General features: G+C 30.7%; 1 protein-coding gene across 14 annotated transcripts in view; it reads left to right on the top strand.

Annotated features, from left to right (window-relative positions):
- The window catches only part of LOC129806325 (nuclear factor of activated T-cells 5-like), a 74602-nt gene that overhangs the window by 13304 nt on the left and 40845 nt on the right, over positions 1–20453 (top strand). For 4 of the 14 annotated variants that reach the window (XM_055854847.1, XM_055854844.1, XM_055854840.1 and 1 more), the window contains exons 1-2: positions 3085–7794; positions 12871–13108. The exons of 6 other annotated variants lie outside the window; for them this stretch is intronic. In XM_055854847.1, the coding sequence (XP_055710822.1) occupies positions 13009–13108 (100 nt within the window). In that variant the 5' untranslated portion in view covers positions 3085–7794; positions 12871–13008. Of the gene's footprint in view, positions 1–3084; positions 7795–8033; positions 8270–12870; positions 13109–20453 lie in introns of those variants that run through there. 4 more of the 14 variants (XM_055854846.1, XM_055854838.1, XM_055854845.1 and 1 more) reach the window with 3 other exon arrangements.

The following is a 20453-nucleotide window of genomic DNA, read 5'->3' as shown; positions in this document are numbered from 1 at the left end:
AACAATGGGAATACATACAAGATTGAACTAACATTAGTGGTTTCATAATTACTTTTCTTATCACATTGTTATACAGTGATATCTTATCAAAGTCTCTTTAGTGTGTTGTATTATGTACATAGACTCAAATAATTGACTTTAGTCGAGAGCATGGATGAATAGTGTAAAGATTGCCCTTAGAAGAGCAAAAGAAGGTAAATACAAAATGCTGACAAAAGTTGTGAATCATTCACAACTAAAGATGTTTAGCAGTATTTTTGTACATATATTTTTGCATAGGTCATTATTCAATGCCTTTTTTTCTTGTATATACAAATTAACTGGTTTATGATAATAGTTCACCCTTTTATGCATCTCACTGAGTTTTACTGAAATTGCTGAAATATTTCAATTATTCTCGAATTTTGAATGTAAATTTCGTCGATTGCATCGGCTGTTGTCGTATCTGCATTTGCTTTCCATCTACATTATTTGGTGCAAGCTACGATACAGTACGGACGTCGCCTCTTGCGTGAAATGCTGACACAAGAGAAATGCAGATACGACACCGGCTAAAGGAACCGACGCGTTGGATTATCTTGGTAGAAAAGACGAAAAGAGAGGTGTATAGTATGCAAAATTTCAAATGGAAAAATACGTGTATTAGAAAGAGTGCACTCTAGTAGAGTAATACGATAAGTAAGATATATTACTGTTCATATTAATTGCTTCTGAATCGTATTACAGTCAATTCGAGCAATTTTTCATGCGTACCAACTGTGATTCGGTCAGTTTTCGAGCAATTGTATTGCTGCCAACTTAGTACGTAGTAAGAAAATGCGAGAGAGAGGCAAGATAAAACAGTTGCTATCTTTTTTGTCATTCTCGCAGTTCAGAAAGCATTAAACCCGTCAAATAATTTCGTCATGACCATGTCACATATAAGATTAATATTAAGATTAATACTTTCTGAACTGCAAGAATGGCAAAAAAAGATAGCAAGTGTTTTACCATGCCTCTCGCGCTTCGCTCGAAAACTGACCGAATCACAGTTGGAACGCATGGAAAATTGCTCGAATTGGCTGTAATACGATTCAGAAAGCAATTAATACGAACAGTAATATCTTACTCATCGTATTAATCCACTAGAGTGTACTCTTTCTAACACACGTGATATTCCATTTGAAATTTTGCATATATATACCTCTCTCTCCGGCTTTTCTTAATATTAATATTAATCTTATATGTGACACCACGGTCAGATATCTTCAAGATTTCTGCAGAAAATATCCACACCTCTGCCGAGAAATCTGTAGATATTCCTACGAATTTTATTTGGGCTTGGGACAAAATTCGTCAGCAATTTTTGCAGATTTTCTGACGAATCCTGGTGCATACTCTGACGAATTTCTGTAGATATTTTGAGGATTTTCTGTAGATTTTTATTCTACATTCTAGACTTTCCAGACAGCTGTGTCTGAAAAGATGGAATATTTTTCACTGAAGTTTGCAAAATTCAATAGAGTGATTCTTGGTGATTTCACAGTGTTTATATAAAATGAAGAATTCTGCGACGCCGTGTTCTAAGTAGAGAATAGTGAAGTATATCTTTAAACACAGTGTCGATCTAAATTTCGTGTTTTTGTATCATTTCATGGGCGATTTTTAACAAATTAGTATTTTTGTCTTGAATCTTTTTACTCATCTAAAATGTTTAATCGGTAATGCTTGTTAAGCAGAGCATACCATTTTCTTTGTAACTTCTGCAGTTTCTTGATAAATCAACAATATTTTTGTTGAGAAAATGGAGACTATGGAAATTTCTTATGCAGAAATTCTGCCGAAAATCTACAGAATTTCCCTGAATGTACTAGAATATACCGTTAAAATTCAAAAAACCTCCGAGTAAAATCGGAAGGTAGAGCAATAATTTGACGGGAAACTTATCAAGACCGATCAAATTGACCGGTTTAAAAACTTTAAAATTAACACATATTTAAACGGTTCAATATCGCTATCAAACTTTATTTTAGCGCTGAACATTTTAAGAGACAGCGTCAAAGATTCGAATCAAAAATTTTGAAAAAAATATAAGTAATTCATTAAATAAGTTAATTGCCTCCCTGTAATTTCTCAAGAGCGATATATTGCTCTCTCTGAATTCTAGCAGTAAAACATTTTTTACTCTGTGACAATTTTATTGTTATAACTAGCTTTCAAAGCCATGCAGTCAATCGATAATACCATCCAAAGTCACCGTATTGATTTAATAAATTCGTAATATACAAAAACAAGAAATAATATGTATTTATATATAAATATATATTCATATATACAATTCTATATCTTAGTTAAAGTATGAAATGATAATTTTCATATTGACTCCATAAAAGAGGTGAAACAAAATAGATTCTAATATAGAAAGTGTTGGATAATATTTAAGTATATATAGCGGAGGAAATTAATAAGAATTTTGAGGAGGAAGGATGGGGTTGAGATTGTGTTAGCCTGGAAAATAAATTGTGATTTGATTTCTATTGCAATTCTCCCTTGCATGGCTTCAAATTTTCCGCAGTCCTTTACGATCTTCAATTTTCTTATTTTCCTCTTTTTATATAGTAATTCAAAGAGTGTAAGTGAAGTCTATATTTAGATTTTCTCTCTTTCTTCCATTTTAATTTAAATGTTGAAAATAACTCGATGGAAAGGATATCGTAATGATTCCTGGGTAATTAAGTTAATTGGCGTAGATTACATCAAGCTTGTATGCACCATGTCAGGATTTTATTTCCTCAACTAACTTTTGGACTCAATTATACTACTCTTATAATATATTTTTATCTTGAAGGTAATTAATGGTTTTAGTACATTCAACATTAAGTTTTGTTTTTTTTTTGTTTGATACAAACGAAATTCAGTATTTGACAGTATATCGACCTACCTATTACTATGTGTTTTATAAAAAAGTATTTTTTCTAATTTTCTTTTTAATAATTTATAAGAACCGTAGGGGGAAGTGGGGCACCTTTGAAATTGGGATTTTTCTCCTACATTTAGGTGGAACTGAGCCATATCAAAATGTAATTTAGCTTCTCAATCTGTTTGTGCAGCTAAATTATATCACGATAGGTCTTAATTTTATTTAAAAATAGATGAAAAATCCCAATTTCAAAGGTGCCCCACTTTTAAAGGTCCCCAATTTCCCCTAAGTGCATGTGACTGTCCCTTATATTTCTATTTTTCAACTTTACCCTATAAAAATAGTTAAAGTATGGGGTAAAATTATATTTGTTTAGTTGTTTATGAATGGGTTTTGTGATATTGCAAAAAAATTTACAATGTTAAAAAAAACAGGAAAAAGGCCTTGCATTTGGGATAAGGTGAAAAAAAAACAAGAAAGATCTCAACATCTACTAGCAATATTCTTGAGATCTACAGGATGGCGTGGTCGCTAGCTTGATTTCACGTTTTTGTCCGCCATTTTGATATCAAGACCTTTTCAGAACGTTTTTTATATTCCGGTCTACGTCAAGCAATTACCTAGATACAGAGGCTCAAACTTTCAAATTTTGAAATAATCATATTTTTGCAGTAGAAATTTAAGAAAATTGAATTGGATTATTCTTGAGAGATAAATTTGGAATAGATGTAGGGCGTTAGAAACCGCTTTTGGAATCAAACTTTTTTTATATTGTTATATACTGTTATATTGTTATATACTGTAACATTGTAGACCAGATTGGCGAAGACCTTTAATAAATCCTAGAATTAAAGGAAAACAGGATAGGGAGTATCTTAATATTTTGTGAATTTCACTTATTTTAGACGATTTTTAGAGTTTTTGTACGCTTCGGAAAAGTCTTCAAATCGTAAAATACTCAATGAAGTCAAGTTCATTTTGTCAGACCCGTCAGGGAATCTGTAAGGGCGGAGCCCTTAAGGCAATCGCTTGGATAGGCGCCTTGGCCGCCATAGTTTTCCCCGAATCTAAATGATCCTTCTAATTATCTAATGATCTATTACTTACGAAGTTCCAACATAAACTAACTTGCAATACTAATTCTCTCTACGATACCCCTCCCGAAGGGGTAACTCCCAGGCTGACACTAGGAACAGGAACGCTCTTAGGAGAAATCGGCGCCGCTCCGAGAGAAATTTATGATGTCGATTTAAATACCAACGGGGGTATAACCGTTTAAGGAAAATAATTATGTGTACCCTTTTCTATTTTTTCCTAAAAAGCTAAGGAAATAAAAATAAAATAAGGAACAATTATTTCTAGTAGGGGAAAACTTTCAGACTTCGCACACATTCTGGCTTGTAACACTTCATATTTTTCCCATCTCTTTAATGAATCTGACCTAATAGCAAAATATTTTAATAGCCAGTCTTAGGCCACACATGTCCTGTGAAAATTAACTCAAATTCATTTAAGGGATATATAAAAAAAATATGAAGTTTTCGAAGCCGGTGTGTGTGCGAAGCCAGAAAATCTATCCCTATATTTTTTTTATTTCTTTTACGATGGGTGTAAAGTGCAATTACAACCTATAATTTAATCCATTATCACCTTTTTTTTCGAAGCTCACAGAATATCTTTTCTGTTACGAGGTTTAAAAGTACACGCATCACTATGATAATAATTGTAACAACACACGTGTCACATGACGAAATTTTAAATTTATGTAAATGTTACACATCAAATATAGATTAATTTTTTGTGTGTTCAAAAAACTACATGAAGTACTTTATTACTTCATCATTTACTTGACCTGTAAAGTCTTATAGCTTAAAATTTGCATAATCTGCCCAAAATATGATGAATATGAAGAAAGGTCTTTTCTAATATCCCTTTTGATATTATTTTTTTCAAAATGTAAACATGTCAACTTTAATGTTAACTTCAACATTTGGTTGATCTTGAATTTTATTTACTTAAGCTCGAAATAAGACAAAAAAGTGTTTTTTTTCTATTTAAAAAAGAAAAACTATTTATTCTTTAGACAATGCTGAAATACTAAATGTAAATTACTATACTATTTGAACAAATGACTAAAAGAAGAATTGATGTCTTATTTGAAATAGTTTTTTTTTTACAAAATGCTTTTACAGCTGCGGTGAGAAAAAAAAATTATAGCACGTCAGGATTTAATAAGATAGTACCAGAAAGCTCTTTCAAGATTATTTTCTTGATGTAGCAATAAAAGTTTTGTAAGAAAATTGTGGCTCACTTCTCGTACACAGAGCTTATCTCTATATAGCCACTTTATGTGATAATTTGGTTGTTACCTAATTTTGATAATAAATACTATGTTGGTGTGTGATATGAAAGAGTATAAAAAAGTAAACTAAATTTATATGCATATATTCTAAACTAAATAGCATAAAAAAAAGAATGGTGTCTGACCAAATTGGTTGCTTTAGTAGTGATATTTGGTCAAATGTACGTGTATTAAATGCGTGAAAGAGGCATCCAATTTGCACAATGAAAAATTGTGAACCAAAAGACTGGTAAAGTGAAGTTTTTTTTTTCTCATTCACTCTTATCATTGTCGCATCCTATTTAACTTGTAACTGTCTAGGCATAAAGTATTTATGTACAATTTACGCAGCGATACGATTAAATCCAGAGTTGGATTTTCTGTCGTATGATTCTGTTAAGAAATAATTTAGATAAAAAATATATAATTGCAGTTCATTGATATTGCTAGGTTTTCGTGGTGTGGAAACACATTAACATGGAATTTCATCATAGAAAATTTTATTGCAAGGCATTTTGACTTTGACTTTGATTGACGTTAACGTAGTACTTTTGACATAACCCTAAATAATAGTAATGAATTGAAATGAAAAGTGTCTTCGTGAAAATGAAAAGTGTCTTCGTGAACTTGATGATTTTGCAAGGTTATGTTGAAAATACAATGTGATGTGACATTAGGTTTTGTGAAAAGAAATAAGACTTAGAACATCAGGATACAGTAGAGGTTAATTCGGCTCTTGTAAGATCGGACTACTTTTTAATTCAAGCGGCAGTTACGTTTGAAAAAACTATCGCAAATTATCTGTCAAAAATCGCATTTTTGACAGAATTTTGACGTTTCTACGTACAACAGTGCGGACGATTTCCTTCAAAAGAGCCATTTTTGACGATAACTTCTTACAATGTGTAGACAGTAGACACCCTAAGAACAAAAAATCGTAAGATTTCAAAAAATTTGACGTCCGATTTTCTCTCTATTTCGCGTGACATTTTGATCCCAAATGCCCGAATTTGAGAGAGTCTACTGTAAAGTGAAATTTAAATGAAACTTAACGGATTCTCATGTAGTCACTGATGGTTGCCGATTATATATAAAATGCGGTTCCCGAAAAAGAGGGTCACTACCTAGTGAGTGTTAGTGTCAGTAGTCTGGAAGCGGATTTACCACAATATGTTTTATGATTATGATGTCATCACACCTAAAGTTTATGTCGAATCCTTACTAAAATGATCTATATGGTTTGAGGATAAGCTAAATACCTTTTTAGACAATAATTCCATATAGGCATGGCCTTAATAATATTTTTAAGTCCAGAGGATTATCTGTCGGTGCTTAGAAGATTATCTACAAAATTATCTCTCTCCTAAGTGCAGTAGTAAAATCTCGTTTCGTATTTTTTAGCGTTTCTTATTTGATAATTTTGGAATTGATGTAGGTATACTTGTTTAGGAGATGTTGTGAGGTGTTCATTACGGTATTAATGCCTATGTTCTAGCTCATTTCAATTTTTTCGTATACTTCATGTGAGCAACACATATGTTTCCTGAAGTAACTTTCTGAAGTTCAGCCCAGGTGTATAGGTACACGTTTAAACGTGTTATTCGAATAAAGAATCATGATTTGTAGGGTCGTTCGTTGACTGGACTAACAATTGTCAAACAGGATGTAGGATATAATAGTTTCAAAACTCTTTCTAATATTTAACCAGGGATCGAACCATGAGCCTCTTTTGAGTTACTGAGATATCTCTAGCACAGAAGTTCTATGTTAATATGTTTTCATTGTTATATTCAAAAAGTGTCAAATCCAAATGTTTTATTCTTTCACGAGGGACAAGAAATGATAATGTTATATCGCGAGTGAGAGAAGTGAATGTGTGAAAAGGAAGTGCTCAATGTCATTTAAATGTTTTTTTTTTCGGCTGAAATGATCACAAATTTTCTTTTATTGAATATTTTGTTGAATATAATACTCGCTTCGACTCTGGTTAAAATCTGGGATCACTTGTAGCACTGATGATGTTTTGCTCCAAGAGACTCCCAGTGTCTGTCGATTGGTCAGTGCTCTGTGTGGTGTTTCGGAGTGAAGTTGCGTTTTACGTCCGATTTCGCCGAATTGAACACTCATTTTTATTATATATATATATAGCAATATCGTCACAAGATGATATTTAAAAGTGTTTTTTTGGAGTTTTGCTATATTTTAAAGAATTTAAATAATTAAAATGCATTTTATTATAAATTCATTCCTTTCCTCTCTCTTCGTTAACTAACTTTTCTCCGGAGAGCAGTTTCTGCCAAGTTTTATATCTGTTTATTTGTGGGGCAGATAATTAAAACGAGTTCTCGTGCAAAGTGAAGTGTACTGAATAGTTAAGGAGAAACAAACAAAACAACAAATATTTATTAAAGAAAAAAGAAGCAGAAGTCATATTGCATTTATTGAGTCGCCTGATCTCTTGGTGTCGTGATAAAGGAAGAACAAGAGGAGAATGATGTGCTATTTGAGAAGAATAATAGCGAAGTGACCATGCGTACATGATAGAAATTGAAATGTAATTGGTAGATGGTGTGAATAAAATTAAGCATTTGATTATACAGTGTTGAGTTGATAAAGTGAAACACTGAGATACAATATTAAATTCATCATTGTACATTATACGTGTACATAATATATTTTCTTATTTACCAAATATAATACAAACAAATACAAAAATGTATTTGTTAGGATTTTGTGTGAATAAAATAATGATAATTTAGTCGAGATGTTCATCGACTCGACTATTTAGTTGTGTTATTTGTAGCTCTCTCAGTGTTGACACAAAAGATGAAGCAAAAAGCCACCAACTTGCACACTACCATAAGAAATAAAATTTTAACTGCCATTGCAAAAGCTTGTCAGTTGGTCGGTTTAATTCTTCGTGATCACACGAAAATTTTTGTGTTATTCACCTTCAAGATCTATATATTAACTTTGAGATGAAGACAAAAAAAATTGGTGTATTGTGATATTGAAAAATCATAATGAAGGTTTCATTGTGATAAAAACAAATTTTTATTATTATTATTTTTTTTTAAAATGAAATATTTCGTATCTCGCTTAATTGTTTTCAATCAACTCGCTTGCTAATCAAGAATTATTGTAAAAGAATCCATTGGAGAACAAATTGGGTTTATGGCAACCACAATACAATAAAATTTTTAGCCTATAAAAAAATTCTGGTCACTGTTACAGTGTGAAAAGACAAATTAAATATGTAGAACGTTTTATTTTGGTTTTAGAGTGAAAGTAGGATTTCTCATCCTAGCTCCTTGATATTTAATTATATTTTATATATACTTGTAAAATACTTAAAATCATAAAACCGGTAACTACACTAATAAAAATTCATGTTTCTCAACATTGTAATTTTAAATATATATGCAGTTTGTTAATAAAGAAAATATTCACAGTGTTTTTAAATTACAGTGCGCTTCACGTAAATAAATATAATATTAACAAGAGAATCGGAAAGTGAGTAGCTGGCTAAACCGTAGCAGTGGCTTAGCTGTCACTTTTGACATTTCTTTGTAACTTTTTCGGAAATAGTTTCAACTTCTTAAATTTCAGTGCAAATAGGCCTTTATTTAATTAATAAACTCAAAATAACCATAAATATTGTATATAGACGAGAAAGTCCTGAGCTTTGATCACTTACTTAGAGAGCTGTTACAATTTTTTGGGGTTATGTTAAATAGAAGTACTTATCTTCCAAAATGAAAGAGACCCAGGCTTAAAATTTTTATCGTGTAGTCTTTATAAAATACTTCTATAATATACCTCTTTAAAAAATAAAGCAAAAAGGGATTAAAACAACGAAAATAGAAATATAAGATTTTGAGTACTTTTTCGAAAATATTTTCCTTTCAGGAAATTTCAATTTTATCCATAAAACGAATTTGTGAGTGTTTCCAGAAGAATTTTGGTTCCGCTGAACACGAATTTTCGTATTTAGAAAATCTCTTCTTAAAAATTGTCTCATATGCTAGAATTTGTTAGATGGCATGCAAGAATTTTAATTTTTCTTATTTTATTATTTGGTTCTAATTAAGAAAGAAAATTAAAAAATAAAAATGTTTTTATAAAAATTGAGATATAGACCAATACCGTGAATACATTGTAGGTACAGTAAAATGGGATAATTTGGAATCATGTCTAATTTGAAACTGTGAGATTTCCTAACAGTTTAAGATGTCAAAAGGAAAAAAACAAACGAAGATTTACTTTTAAATGAAAAGTATTGTTCTTTTTCATGGTTTTCTTTTTGTCTTTGACTATCTGAAACAGTGAAAAAATCTCAAAATTCTAAAATAGACTTGATTCCGAATTACCCCAACTTACCCTACACCAAGTTAGATGGAAGCCATGATGGAGGAACAGGCTTTGAAGCTTTGGATGACGAAAGTTTCGTATCACTGTTTTTTTTCTAACACATTCGGTCTTAAATTGTAACTTCTCAATTGAACAGAATTCGAGGGATTGCAGCCGGGGCTTCCCTGAGGGAAAATATATTCGAGGATCGATTTTTGAAAGCCAAAAAAAGCACATTTTTACTTATCGTTTCATCCGCATGATGGATTAAGTGTTTCGTTAGACTTTCGAACATGCATTAACATTACATAATCCTAATAATCCTGATTTATTCTGGAGTGATGTTTTCGGAAGTTCTGAATATACGTACTTTTCTAAGGCTGTTATTGCTTTTTTATTCGATTAAAACCGTTGGTCACGGAAGAATTTCTTTACGTTTTTGAGACAGATAAAGCTCTCTGCAGATAAAATCTAGCGAATATGGTGGATGATCAAGGGGAATTCGTAATTCGAAACTTTGAATATCGATATTATTGTCGAAACGGCTTTGTGAGTAAATGTTTTGGCTTTTTTAAAATGATTTTAAGCTGATATTCTGTTTTTTCCTTATAAATTTATGGGCTCAATAGATCAAAGAGTTCACAATAATATTAAAAATTCAATTGTTTTATTTTTAGTTTAAGAAAATAAATTGTCGAACATTCTGGAAATTAAGACCGAACCCCTTTTAAACAATATTTTAAGTTTTGTTTGATTTGGTAACGAATATCTAGTTTCAGATTACTCAAATATTTATTGTATGAGTTTAGGATCATGGTAATATGTCCAAGATTTATCTCAATTTATAACACAATACATAAAATTGGTTTTAAATGGTTATGAGGATCAGAAATTTGCACTGGGAAAGGTTTTAGCTTAATTTTTAACGTGGGCGGCACGATTTTTTCAATCAGTTTTTCAATTCAATTGACTTGCGAGAAAAGAAAGAATTGCCAGATCGAAATGAAACTTAGCCTAGATTCGCACAAACTAAGAGAGATACTCGATAATCGACTTTTATTTAAAATCCTGCCGTTTTTTTTAAATATTTGTTTACTCGGATTTTTCACATAACCTGTTGTTACTGAAATATATGTTGCTTGAATAAAATATATTAGGAACATATGTAGAACATTCGAAAACATCGAGTGAAACGAAACTTCTATCATCTGAAGCTTCAGAATCTTTCCCTACCTTATCCACTTGTCTCCAGTTCGCCTTTACTTACCTTGCTAAGTCTCTGAATATATTTTTTCTGATATCTCTAAGAAGATATTTGTGATTTTACTGTAATTCTTCTTTTTTTTAATCAACATAAATTACATATTACATAACATGATACGTGTAATATATTTTAGCCATACATTTGACTGATTTTCAAGAATTCCCAAACAACAAACTTCTGGAAATAACATGAATATTTAAATTCTCATAATTTTTTTTCACACCATAAGAATATTGGGTAAATTGCTTCTTAATGAAAATGTCCCCTCTGATTAATGAAAGGTTTTATTTGTGACCAAGACTTAGAAGAAGTAAATGTGTGATGTGTTTTTAATGTTCTAAAAAAAACAAAATTAAAAAAATCATTGAAATTTTACAACACCTCGAACGAATAGTGTTGTAATGCAACGTAATTTTATCAGTGTCGCGTGGTTCATTTGAAAAAAAAAGTATGTTACAATTGAAAATGTGTAGTAGCATATTTTTTTCATAATCCATATTTCATGTGGTGTTGAAATGTAACCGGTTAAAATGGGTCTCACTCAATATGTGCGTGGGTCAGTTTTTGGACTCTGGCAATGTTCATTCATTCAAATTGTCTCAATGATGATGATAATAAATTGGTTGAGTCAAAGTAAATTTCTGTCACAATGATTACAGATAGAGAGAAGAGGAGTCATACACAAAACCAACTGAATTGAGCAACATCAAATTTTTTTTCTTCTCATCTTTTAACATGAGAGGACAATTTTATATTCTTTTTTTTTTTTTTTTGATCACATGACAGTGTGCGCAAATGATGCGAGAAAATATTATAGTGTGTTGGTTTTCTCAAAGTCCTATTCGAAGTTATGTTTTTTCCTTCTTTTTTTTTTACATATGTAGAATTTTTCACATGAATGTCAATATATATAAATATGCTAAAAATAAAACAATTTGAACAATTTTTAGTGTGGTTCGAAGACTATAGCTATTGGTTAAATTATTTTCACATATATATATCTATGATTGTTGGTTCATTAAAACATTCTGAAATGCGTGGAAGATGATAACTCATTTTCACTGTCAACTTCTTCTCAATTAGATATTTGACAAATATTCATGTTGGATAAAAGAAAAATAGTATTATTATTAGATATCGATTGAGTATTTGAACAGTGTTCTCATAGCTATTTTGTGGCAAGATTTATTTTTAAAATTGTAACATATAATGAATGAAAAAGAACGTGGTGATCTATATGTAGTGGAACGGGACAAAAATAACATGGTAGACAGATTATAAAGAAATTTTGTTTTCATATTGAATTCTTTTCGGACTTTGATACCTTTAACGAAAATTTTTGTTTTTCTTTTGGTATTTTATGAATAAAAATTCAATATAAAAAAATAATTTCTCCGCAGCTTATAGCAGTTAATATATATTTGCATTTTTCATTTGTAAAAATTTAAATTGAAATGAAAAATAAATTTTTAGTAAAGAAAGAAAAAACTTGTCAAAAGAGATGAAAGAAGCACAAAAGGCGGAAAACAAAACTTTTAACACCATTTACGGGGAATTGAAGCACCAATGATTTTTGGACGTAAAACCTTTATGACGAAAGCACGTGAAATCCGTGATTGGATGGTTATAGAGTCGCTATATAAATATTTCACTTATATACTAGGGTGTTCTTTTGTATACCAATAGAACACGTGAAATAACTGTCTACGTGATCGAAATTTTATGTTTCAACTGAAAATATGTTGGTACAACATACTAAAAAGTCAAATATCTCCTCGAAAAAAAAAGAATTAGTTGTATATCAATTTGCAAGAGAGGTGTGCTAAAGCAATTTGAAAGATTTATAAATATGTTGAGGTACAAAATATTTCTTATAATTATTGTTCGAATGATAATTTTGAGAGGTATACTCGTGTCACAATTTTTTTTTGGACTTTTTCTGTTCTCAAAGGAAGAAAGACAATGTTAATTAACGTAAATATATAATGTTATCGTGGTTGTTTCTTTTTTTTTTAGTATAGTTAATTAACATTTTGTTTAAGAGAAAATTGACTTGATTATCTATGGATAAAGTGAGGTTAAGACAAAGTTTTTAATTTAAAAAAAAAAACAGCAGTGTTTGAAGAGTGTTTGGACTAATAGAAGACTTAAGAAATGAGATTCTCATGCCCTCAGTGGGGAGGAGAGACTGATCTCCAAAGAAAATATTCCAACTCAGGATGGATTTATCCGACAAACCCATATAGGAATTATGGTAAATAATTTGTGATATCTAAACATTTATTTTTTATATCTTTATAAAATATTCATATATATTGTCTATTGAGGTGGTCAGTGTTTTTGGATTATATTTCTCATTATAATATTGCAAAAGCTTCACCGCGAATTGATTAAATATTTTCTTACCCTGCAGTTCGTAATAATATATTTTCAATGGTAGTTTAGTTATTGGTTCAAAGAAGAACTCTTAAGAAATAATATGCACTCAATTTCTTAGTTATCATTGGTGGTCAAAGGCCACATAACCCGGAGACTAAGGAGATATGGACTATTTGTTCGTGCGTGATTAAAAATATTGTTTTTTCTTTTATTTCAATTTTCAAAAAAAAAAGAAAGCAGAAGATTATTAGTTTGAGAATTTAACAAGTCTAATAGAATACACACAATAACTTTTATTTTGCAAACTTGTTTTTGATATTGCGTATGATTGAGTGAGTCTACCAGAACTAGACCATGGACACAAAAATATCGCACTTTTGCAATAGAACCAGCAATTCTATCTAGTTTAATCATTGTTCAATGCAGTTTTTTTGTTTATTTCTTGGATTTAAAAAATTGTAATTTGAAATGTGTTTTTAAACTCAAATAAATCAAAAAAACGCGATGAAAATATAAAGTATTTTATGATAAAAAATGACATCTGGATAAGCATTAACTCTTTCGCGTCACACTTTTATTCAGCAAGTGAATTCATGTAAAATTGAGTTTTTCCCAATGCTTTATGATCAATTATAATAGTTCAGAGAGGAAAAAAATTTTCCATTGCGTGAAAACTCGGAAAAACCCCCCGGGTCATATATGACCCTATTGTCGGCAAGGGAAGTATATATACCATTTCCAAAATCTATATCACGGGCTTTCTAAGAGTTTTTTTGCTTGAAGTTATTAATTTGGCCAAAACCATGGCAAACTGGATTGTTTTGATGAACACTGTACTCCCGGTGGTCAAGGAACCTTCCTGGTAATCCCTTGAACAGTTTCTGTCACAATATTTTGAGTGGTATTTGGCAAAAATAAACTTATCCACATATTTTTCTCACAAAATACAATTGCACAATATGGGACGCTTGCAGAATACGCTAAAATATTGCAAAATATGTTATAATTCATCAGATATAAGATGAAATGTCCAGGAGCAAGATGTCCAACCTGAATTTCACAAAGAAAAACAATGTCCCAACTACATTTCGCTATAGGTTTGGGACGAAAACACTGTTACCCTTGGCGACAGTAGGGTCATATATGACCCGGAAAATTCTACACGCTTTTCTGGAAAATTGAGAGTAGTTTATTATATCAAAATATGCAATATACAATCTTTGGATATTCTATTTTGTGTTTGTAAAGAACTTTTTGTTGAAAAAATAAATGAATATAAAAAAATTGAAAAAGAAATGTTATTTCACAAAGTTCTAAATTTGTGATTTTTGATCTCAAATATTTTCTTTTCTTGAATATCTGGAGTTTTGAGAAAATTAGCCAAGAATCTTCCATCCTTTTATTATGATGTCGTGCACAAACAGATTTCAATTAATGTAAATAGTCAAAAAAAAATTGTTTTTCCCCGGGTCATATATGACCCTAATGACGCGAAAGAGTTAAGACAAAAATTTTGTCAAAAGATTTTGCTGTAAATTTGAAGTTTGACAAACTTTTTGGTTTGCCGTTTACCAGCTAAGTTTGTCATTCAGGGGAATATTGTAATATTTAAATGAAACAAATCTTTACCTCCAAGGTTTGTTGATGAACAAATTTGCTTTGTAATGGAGCCAAATTATAAATTTATCTGTTGAATTACAAAATTTTTTGATAAACTTGGAGGGGGGGGAAATCATTTAAAAATTTTGCAAATATTGCATCTCTACAATTTATTACAAACATCTATACAGATATTTCAAAACACAAAATCCGAATTGTTGCCGGTACCATGACAAATGTCCGAATAGTACGAATCATCAGTGGCGTATTATTTTTAATTAAATTACAAAATCTCAAGCTTATAATGATTTTAAAAAGATTATTATTTACAGCATTGTTCTCTAAGTCTAATTCATATTGTTTTCTAAATGTAAATTTATTAAAATTTTGGAAACTGTCCATTATATTGGAAACGTAACTTTTTATTGGTTTTTTGGTTGATCTTTTGCATAAATGGACTTTAAATTTGAATTTATTGAAGATGGAGTTCATTGTGTTCACAGTTATGGAAAAGCAATTAGTGACTGTTAAACTGAAGGGACATACCGCCCACGCATAACATGTAAATATAGAAAATCTGTATTAAAGACTAAAGATGTAAGATATTTTCTAATTATTACACTCAATTCAGACGTACACATGGCATGACAGCATAAAAAATCGATAAAACTAATTATCATATTGTGTTAAATCTTATGAACAAGTCGGAAAGATGTGATTGTCATTTAATATCGATTTTCTTAAATGACAAAATTATTTCATTTGTAAGATTTCAAGTGTAATTAACTCATTTGAAATAGAGAGAGGGAAAAAAAAGAGAAGAAACAAGGCTGAAAAAATCACTTTACTTGTTAGCTTGCACTTTGATTAGTGTCACAACCTCTAGTGATAGGTTTTTGTTGGTATCGTAAACAGAAAAATATTATAGACATGTAATTGTTGTGTATACTAAAATGAAGTTCCTCTTAAAGTGAAAAAAGAAATAATCATATGGCTTTTGTGTGTGGTTCCAGTGAATTCTCATAAATCTTGGGTTACTGTCTATGTGTACACAATATACTTCTAATCGTTTTGTTGACAAAACTGAAATTTATTTTGTTAAGCTTATACACTGTGCTCTGATTAGATTATAAATATTAATAATAACAAGAAAAAATCCTTACCAATTTATAATATAATAACATTAAAGTTGAAAGACTTACATTTGACACAGGACAATTTTGTATTATTATTAACGTGACAATAAGATTTTATTGTTGGCACTACTGATAATAATATAAAATGGTAAAATTGCATTAAAGTATGAAGTATCAAAGCATTTTCAATGTTCCAAGCATGAATGTGGGTGGATTGAGTGACGTCTAAAAATGCTTTTGCTGCTCTTGTGCAAAACCCCATTTTCAAAGCAAAAATGATAAGTCTGTGTAAAGATACACAAGAGACGCTCCATGACTAACTTGTTGAAACTGACGTCGTCATCAAGAAAAGCGTCGCTATAGCTTTCGTCGTCAGGATGGCGGGAAATTAAGCGTGGTCAAATGGATGTAAATGTGTGTAGAAATGAATGTTTAGAGAAGGTTGGAATATAAATTGAAGTTTTATGCTAAATTTAATATCATAATCGTAATGTAAAACTAGATATTATTTTCATTAATATTGCATTCAGTATGTATTGCATTAGTACAAGTGTTTTTGCTGCAAAGAAGACATAGTGAAATGCGCGATAAAGATATTTTAATGTACTTTTATTAACCCTTTCACGACTCTTTAGTCATTATTATACGATTTTTTTTGCTTTCCTTTAACGCTGCAGCGCTATTCAAAACCTGTCAGTTGTAAAAACTTCTTGACAGAGAAAGCTTTATGCCTCCGGTACACCTTTCAGATCAGGAAAATTTTATGAAATCGAAATTTCCATACGTTTCCTTCTCTCAAACCTAGCCTAGGTCTATCGCACTCTTTCGCACTCACATCAAAATTGAATTCACTGTGATGCTTTAGAAAAGAAGAAGAGTGTATAAAAGGGAGATGGATATATGCAATACATTTGTAAAAGAAAGGGATAGAAATTTTGATTTTATGAAATTTTCTTGGCCTAAAAGATTACCCGAGGGCATTTCACGTAATTGAAAAATATTTAAAAAAAAAATAATTTTAAAATACTTATTTTAATAAATTACTAAATTAAAAGGATTGAATTTGTTATGAAAACAACCTTGTCAGATGTTTTTCGTAACTTTTGACAACATAGTTTTACATACAATTTAGTACAAAATTGTAATTCTATCCTAAATTGGTTTTCTATTCTGTTTTTTTTTTGTCGTAAAAAGTTTAGAGGAAAACGTGCTACCTTCGTTCAATTCAAGTTTCGGACAATTCGATTTTTTCACTGTTCCTTATGGATTTGACCTATGAATTTTTGAGAAAATTTGAGGCATATAATTTTTATAATGAGCCAAATTCATATAGGGGAAAGCTTTGATCGTTTGCACATACGTTACCTTCGAACACTTCGTATTTCTTCCGTATTCATTTATGAATACGGAAATCCCACTTACTTAAATCCCACCTTTCTTGAAAAAAATTAGGAGTATAATCCTTTTTTCCTAGTTTCAGGAAGCATAAATTAAAAACAGGTCCAAAATTGTAATTTTTCTGTGTAATACTTAAACGATTTTGCACACTTAATATCACTTTTCTGAAAAAGGACTATCACAGGAGGTAGAGGGGTTATTAGGGTTTATATTAATGTAAAAACCTTTTGGGTTGAAGAAGGCCGCTTTTGTGGGTGGAAGAAATTTCACAAACTTGACTCATATTCATCGATCGCACATAGAAGACATTGCTTCTTCGTAGATTTTCCAGGCAACTTCATTTTAGATGCGATCCCTCATATTCACATCTATTATAATTCTCCGATTTGATCCACCACTAAAAAGTAAAACTTAAAAATCTTAAAGTTAATAAACAAGAAGTAATTGGACTCAAATAGGCTGCAGTTGAGTAATTTTTAAGCAATTTTGCATTTCTTTGATATAAAAATATTGTTTAAGCTTGCGCAAACTGAATGTGCAATGAAAGAATCACATCTACAATAAGCTCACACAGTTTACAACTGGTTTTTGAGAATCCTTGACATAACCTCACTTTTGTGTTGTTTTTCACGTCAAAGAAAAAAATTTGTCCGTGAGAAACTTTTTTGTGGAAATTTTGGCCTGTTCACTCTCTAAAGCTCAATCTCTGTGCTAAATCCCGATTCCTGTAGCTGTAGGGACATAGAAGTCTTCTGTGAAGCGCATTCAAACGTTTTGAGTATGTCCGGCTCCGAAAAGGAATGGTGGAATCTTCTGCGGTCTTCTCGCTTGCAGACTTTTAGACAATTTTTAGCTTAAAAAACTTATTGATTAGTGTAAATTTCGTGATATATTGGACTTTTCAAGAAAGCATTCGCCAGATTTAGCGTTTCAAGAATGAATTTCCAATGAAATCAAGCAAAAGAGTGGTTTTTAGTGTCATAAAAACATCTCGTAGAAAAGTTCCAAAAAAGTGATATTAAAATGTTTTATTCCTTATAAAAACGGTTTAATGAATTAGATTAGAGTTCCCTTCAAACAATGATGTACAACTCTTAGTGTTCGGTGCAAAGTTTAAGGTAAAAGTAGGGTGTTCAATGATGACGTGAATCGTGTGCGAAGATGGAAACTTGATTGAACTTTCGCACAAATCGCCATTAAATTTTCATTTTGCTTTAGAGGAAAATCTGAGGATTTCCTGGGATTATGAACCCTATAAGTAAGAGACTTTTTTGGCATAGTTGGAGAATCGATACGGTTTGCATGGTAGTCAGAAAAAATCACTGAACTTGAACATCATTTTTGTGTGCGAAAATTCAAAGCCTCCCCCTATAAAACATTGAAAAAAATGAATTGTTCGAAGCATAAATCGTCCGAAGGTAGTGCGCTTTCCTCTATGACTGTACCTGGTAAATTAATTATAGTAATTTAGAGCTATGTCAATCTGCTATGTTACTTATTAACTAAAGAGGGGGTTATTATCAATTTACTCTGTTACAATTAACATTAATTAATAGTGGCATAGTGCTTTTTTTTCTATGTACTTAAATAAGAATTATACAAAAGGCGAGCAGGGCGCTTCAATTTTTTTTTCAATAAATTTTCAATTGTTTAGTACTAAAATGCCCTTATTTCCCCTACGCATTAAAGAATATGATTTATGAGATGCTTGATTACGCATTTTGTGGTTGAATTTTAAATGATTTTGTTTTATCATGTGTTGTGTATTAGAACAACTTGCATTGTAGCAGTATAGGAAATTGGGGTGAGGATGGCTGTATGAATCAAATCATGTGACTTTGTATTTGCATTTACTGGAATTTTACGCGATTCATCCACTCTGACAAGTCAATATCTTATTAAAGTTGATTGTTGCATGTTTTCACTGTACACATTGAAGTATATACACAAAACTTGTAGTTATACAGCATATACGTGTATTTGTTGAGAATTTTCAATTTTGTTTTGCAATAATAAGTTGTTTAAAATTTTACTATTATAACATAAGTTAAAGTTTCAGAATAGTTTATTAATAAAATGTTTCAGTTGGTATTTCATGTTTGGTGTCATTTGAAAGAAACCTTTTGCGAATACTCAATTAATTTAAATAATTTTAAATTTGTTTATTCAATATGCAACATTTTTCTGTCTCGTTCTTCAATATTTGTTGTGCAACTGTGCTGAATTGATAAAATGTCTTTGATCTCATACTGTGTTTGCATTGCATTACACTGACGTTTGCAGTTGCATTCGAAGATTATTATTATTATTTTTTTGTTTGAGTGTTTATCTTTTTCGTATTATATTGCTCAGACGATGGATATCGCCAATATTTCTCATTTAGAAAAATATTATTGTCCTTTCGCTTTTGTTAATTAAACCAAAAAAGTTTGCAAAAAGAAAAAGTATGTTCTGGAAGTATGACGACAATCTCAATTTATTGTGTCTGTCTCAACTTAAATTGAAGTGTCTTAAGTCCACTGAAAATGTTATTGCTCGAACTTTATAAAGAGATCAATGAGTATAATCTGAAGATTTTTGGAAAACCTGATATTGGTACCTTCCACCTTCCGGAAACACATTATTTCGAATTTCGACATAGGGGAAGTGCTTGTAATTTAGGACAGCGCGAATATAGCACAAATCAAAATCAATAAAATCGTATTCAAAATTGTATACGAATTGAATTTTAAAATCTTCTAAAAGGAATAAATATTTAGATAGAATACATTGGCCTCAATTCTGAGACCAAGATCAAGAAAATTTCAAGATTTTGCTATTCTGAAATCAAAAAATCAAGATCAAGATGTCAAATCTGTCAAATGTCTTGGAATCTTGAAATCCAAGACACAAACCAATATTTCAAGACGTGCAATTTCTTGTTTTCTTGAAATAATTCCAAGAACCCCTCGGAGGAGCTTGGAATTTTTAAGATAGTAACAATTTGAAGAATTTCATATGGAAATGACTATTGATGAGAAATATTTCTATAAGAGATGGTACAAAAAGGGGATTACTTTGAAAAATACTGTATTTGATCTTGTAATT

The sequence above is a fragment of the Phlebotomus papatasi genome, chromosome 3 (genome assembly GCF_024763615.1).
Source record: "Phlebotomus papatasi isolate M1 chromosome 3, Ppap_2.1, whole genome shotgun sequence".
Classification (NCBI taxonomy): Eukaryota; Metazoa; Arthropoda; class Insecta; order Diptera; family Psychodidae; genus Phlebotomus; species Phlebotomus papatasi.
The sequence above is the reverse complement of the archived record's forward strand: the minus strand, read 5'-3'. Positions and strand labels throughout refer to the sequence as shown.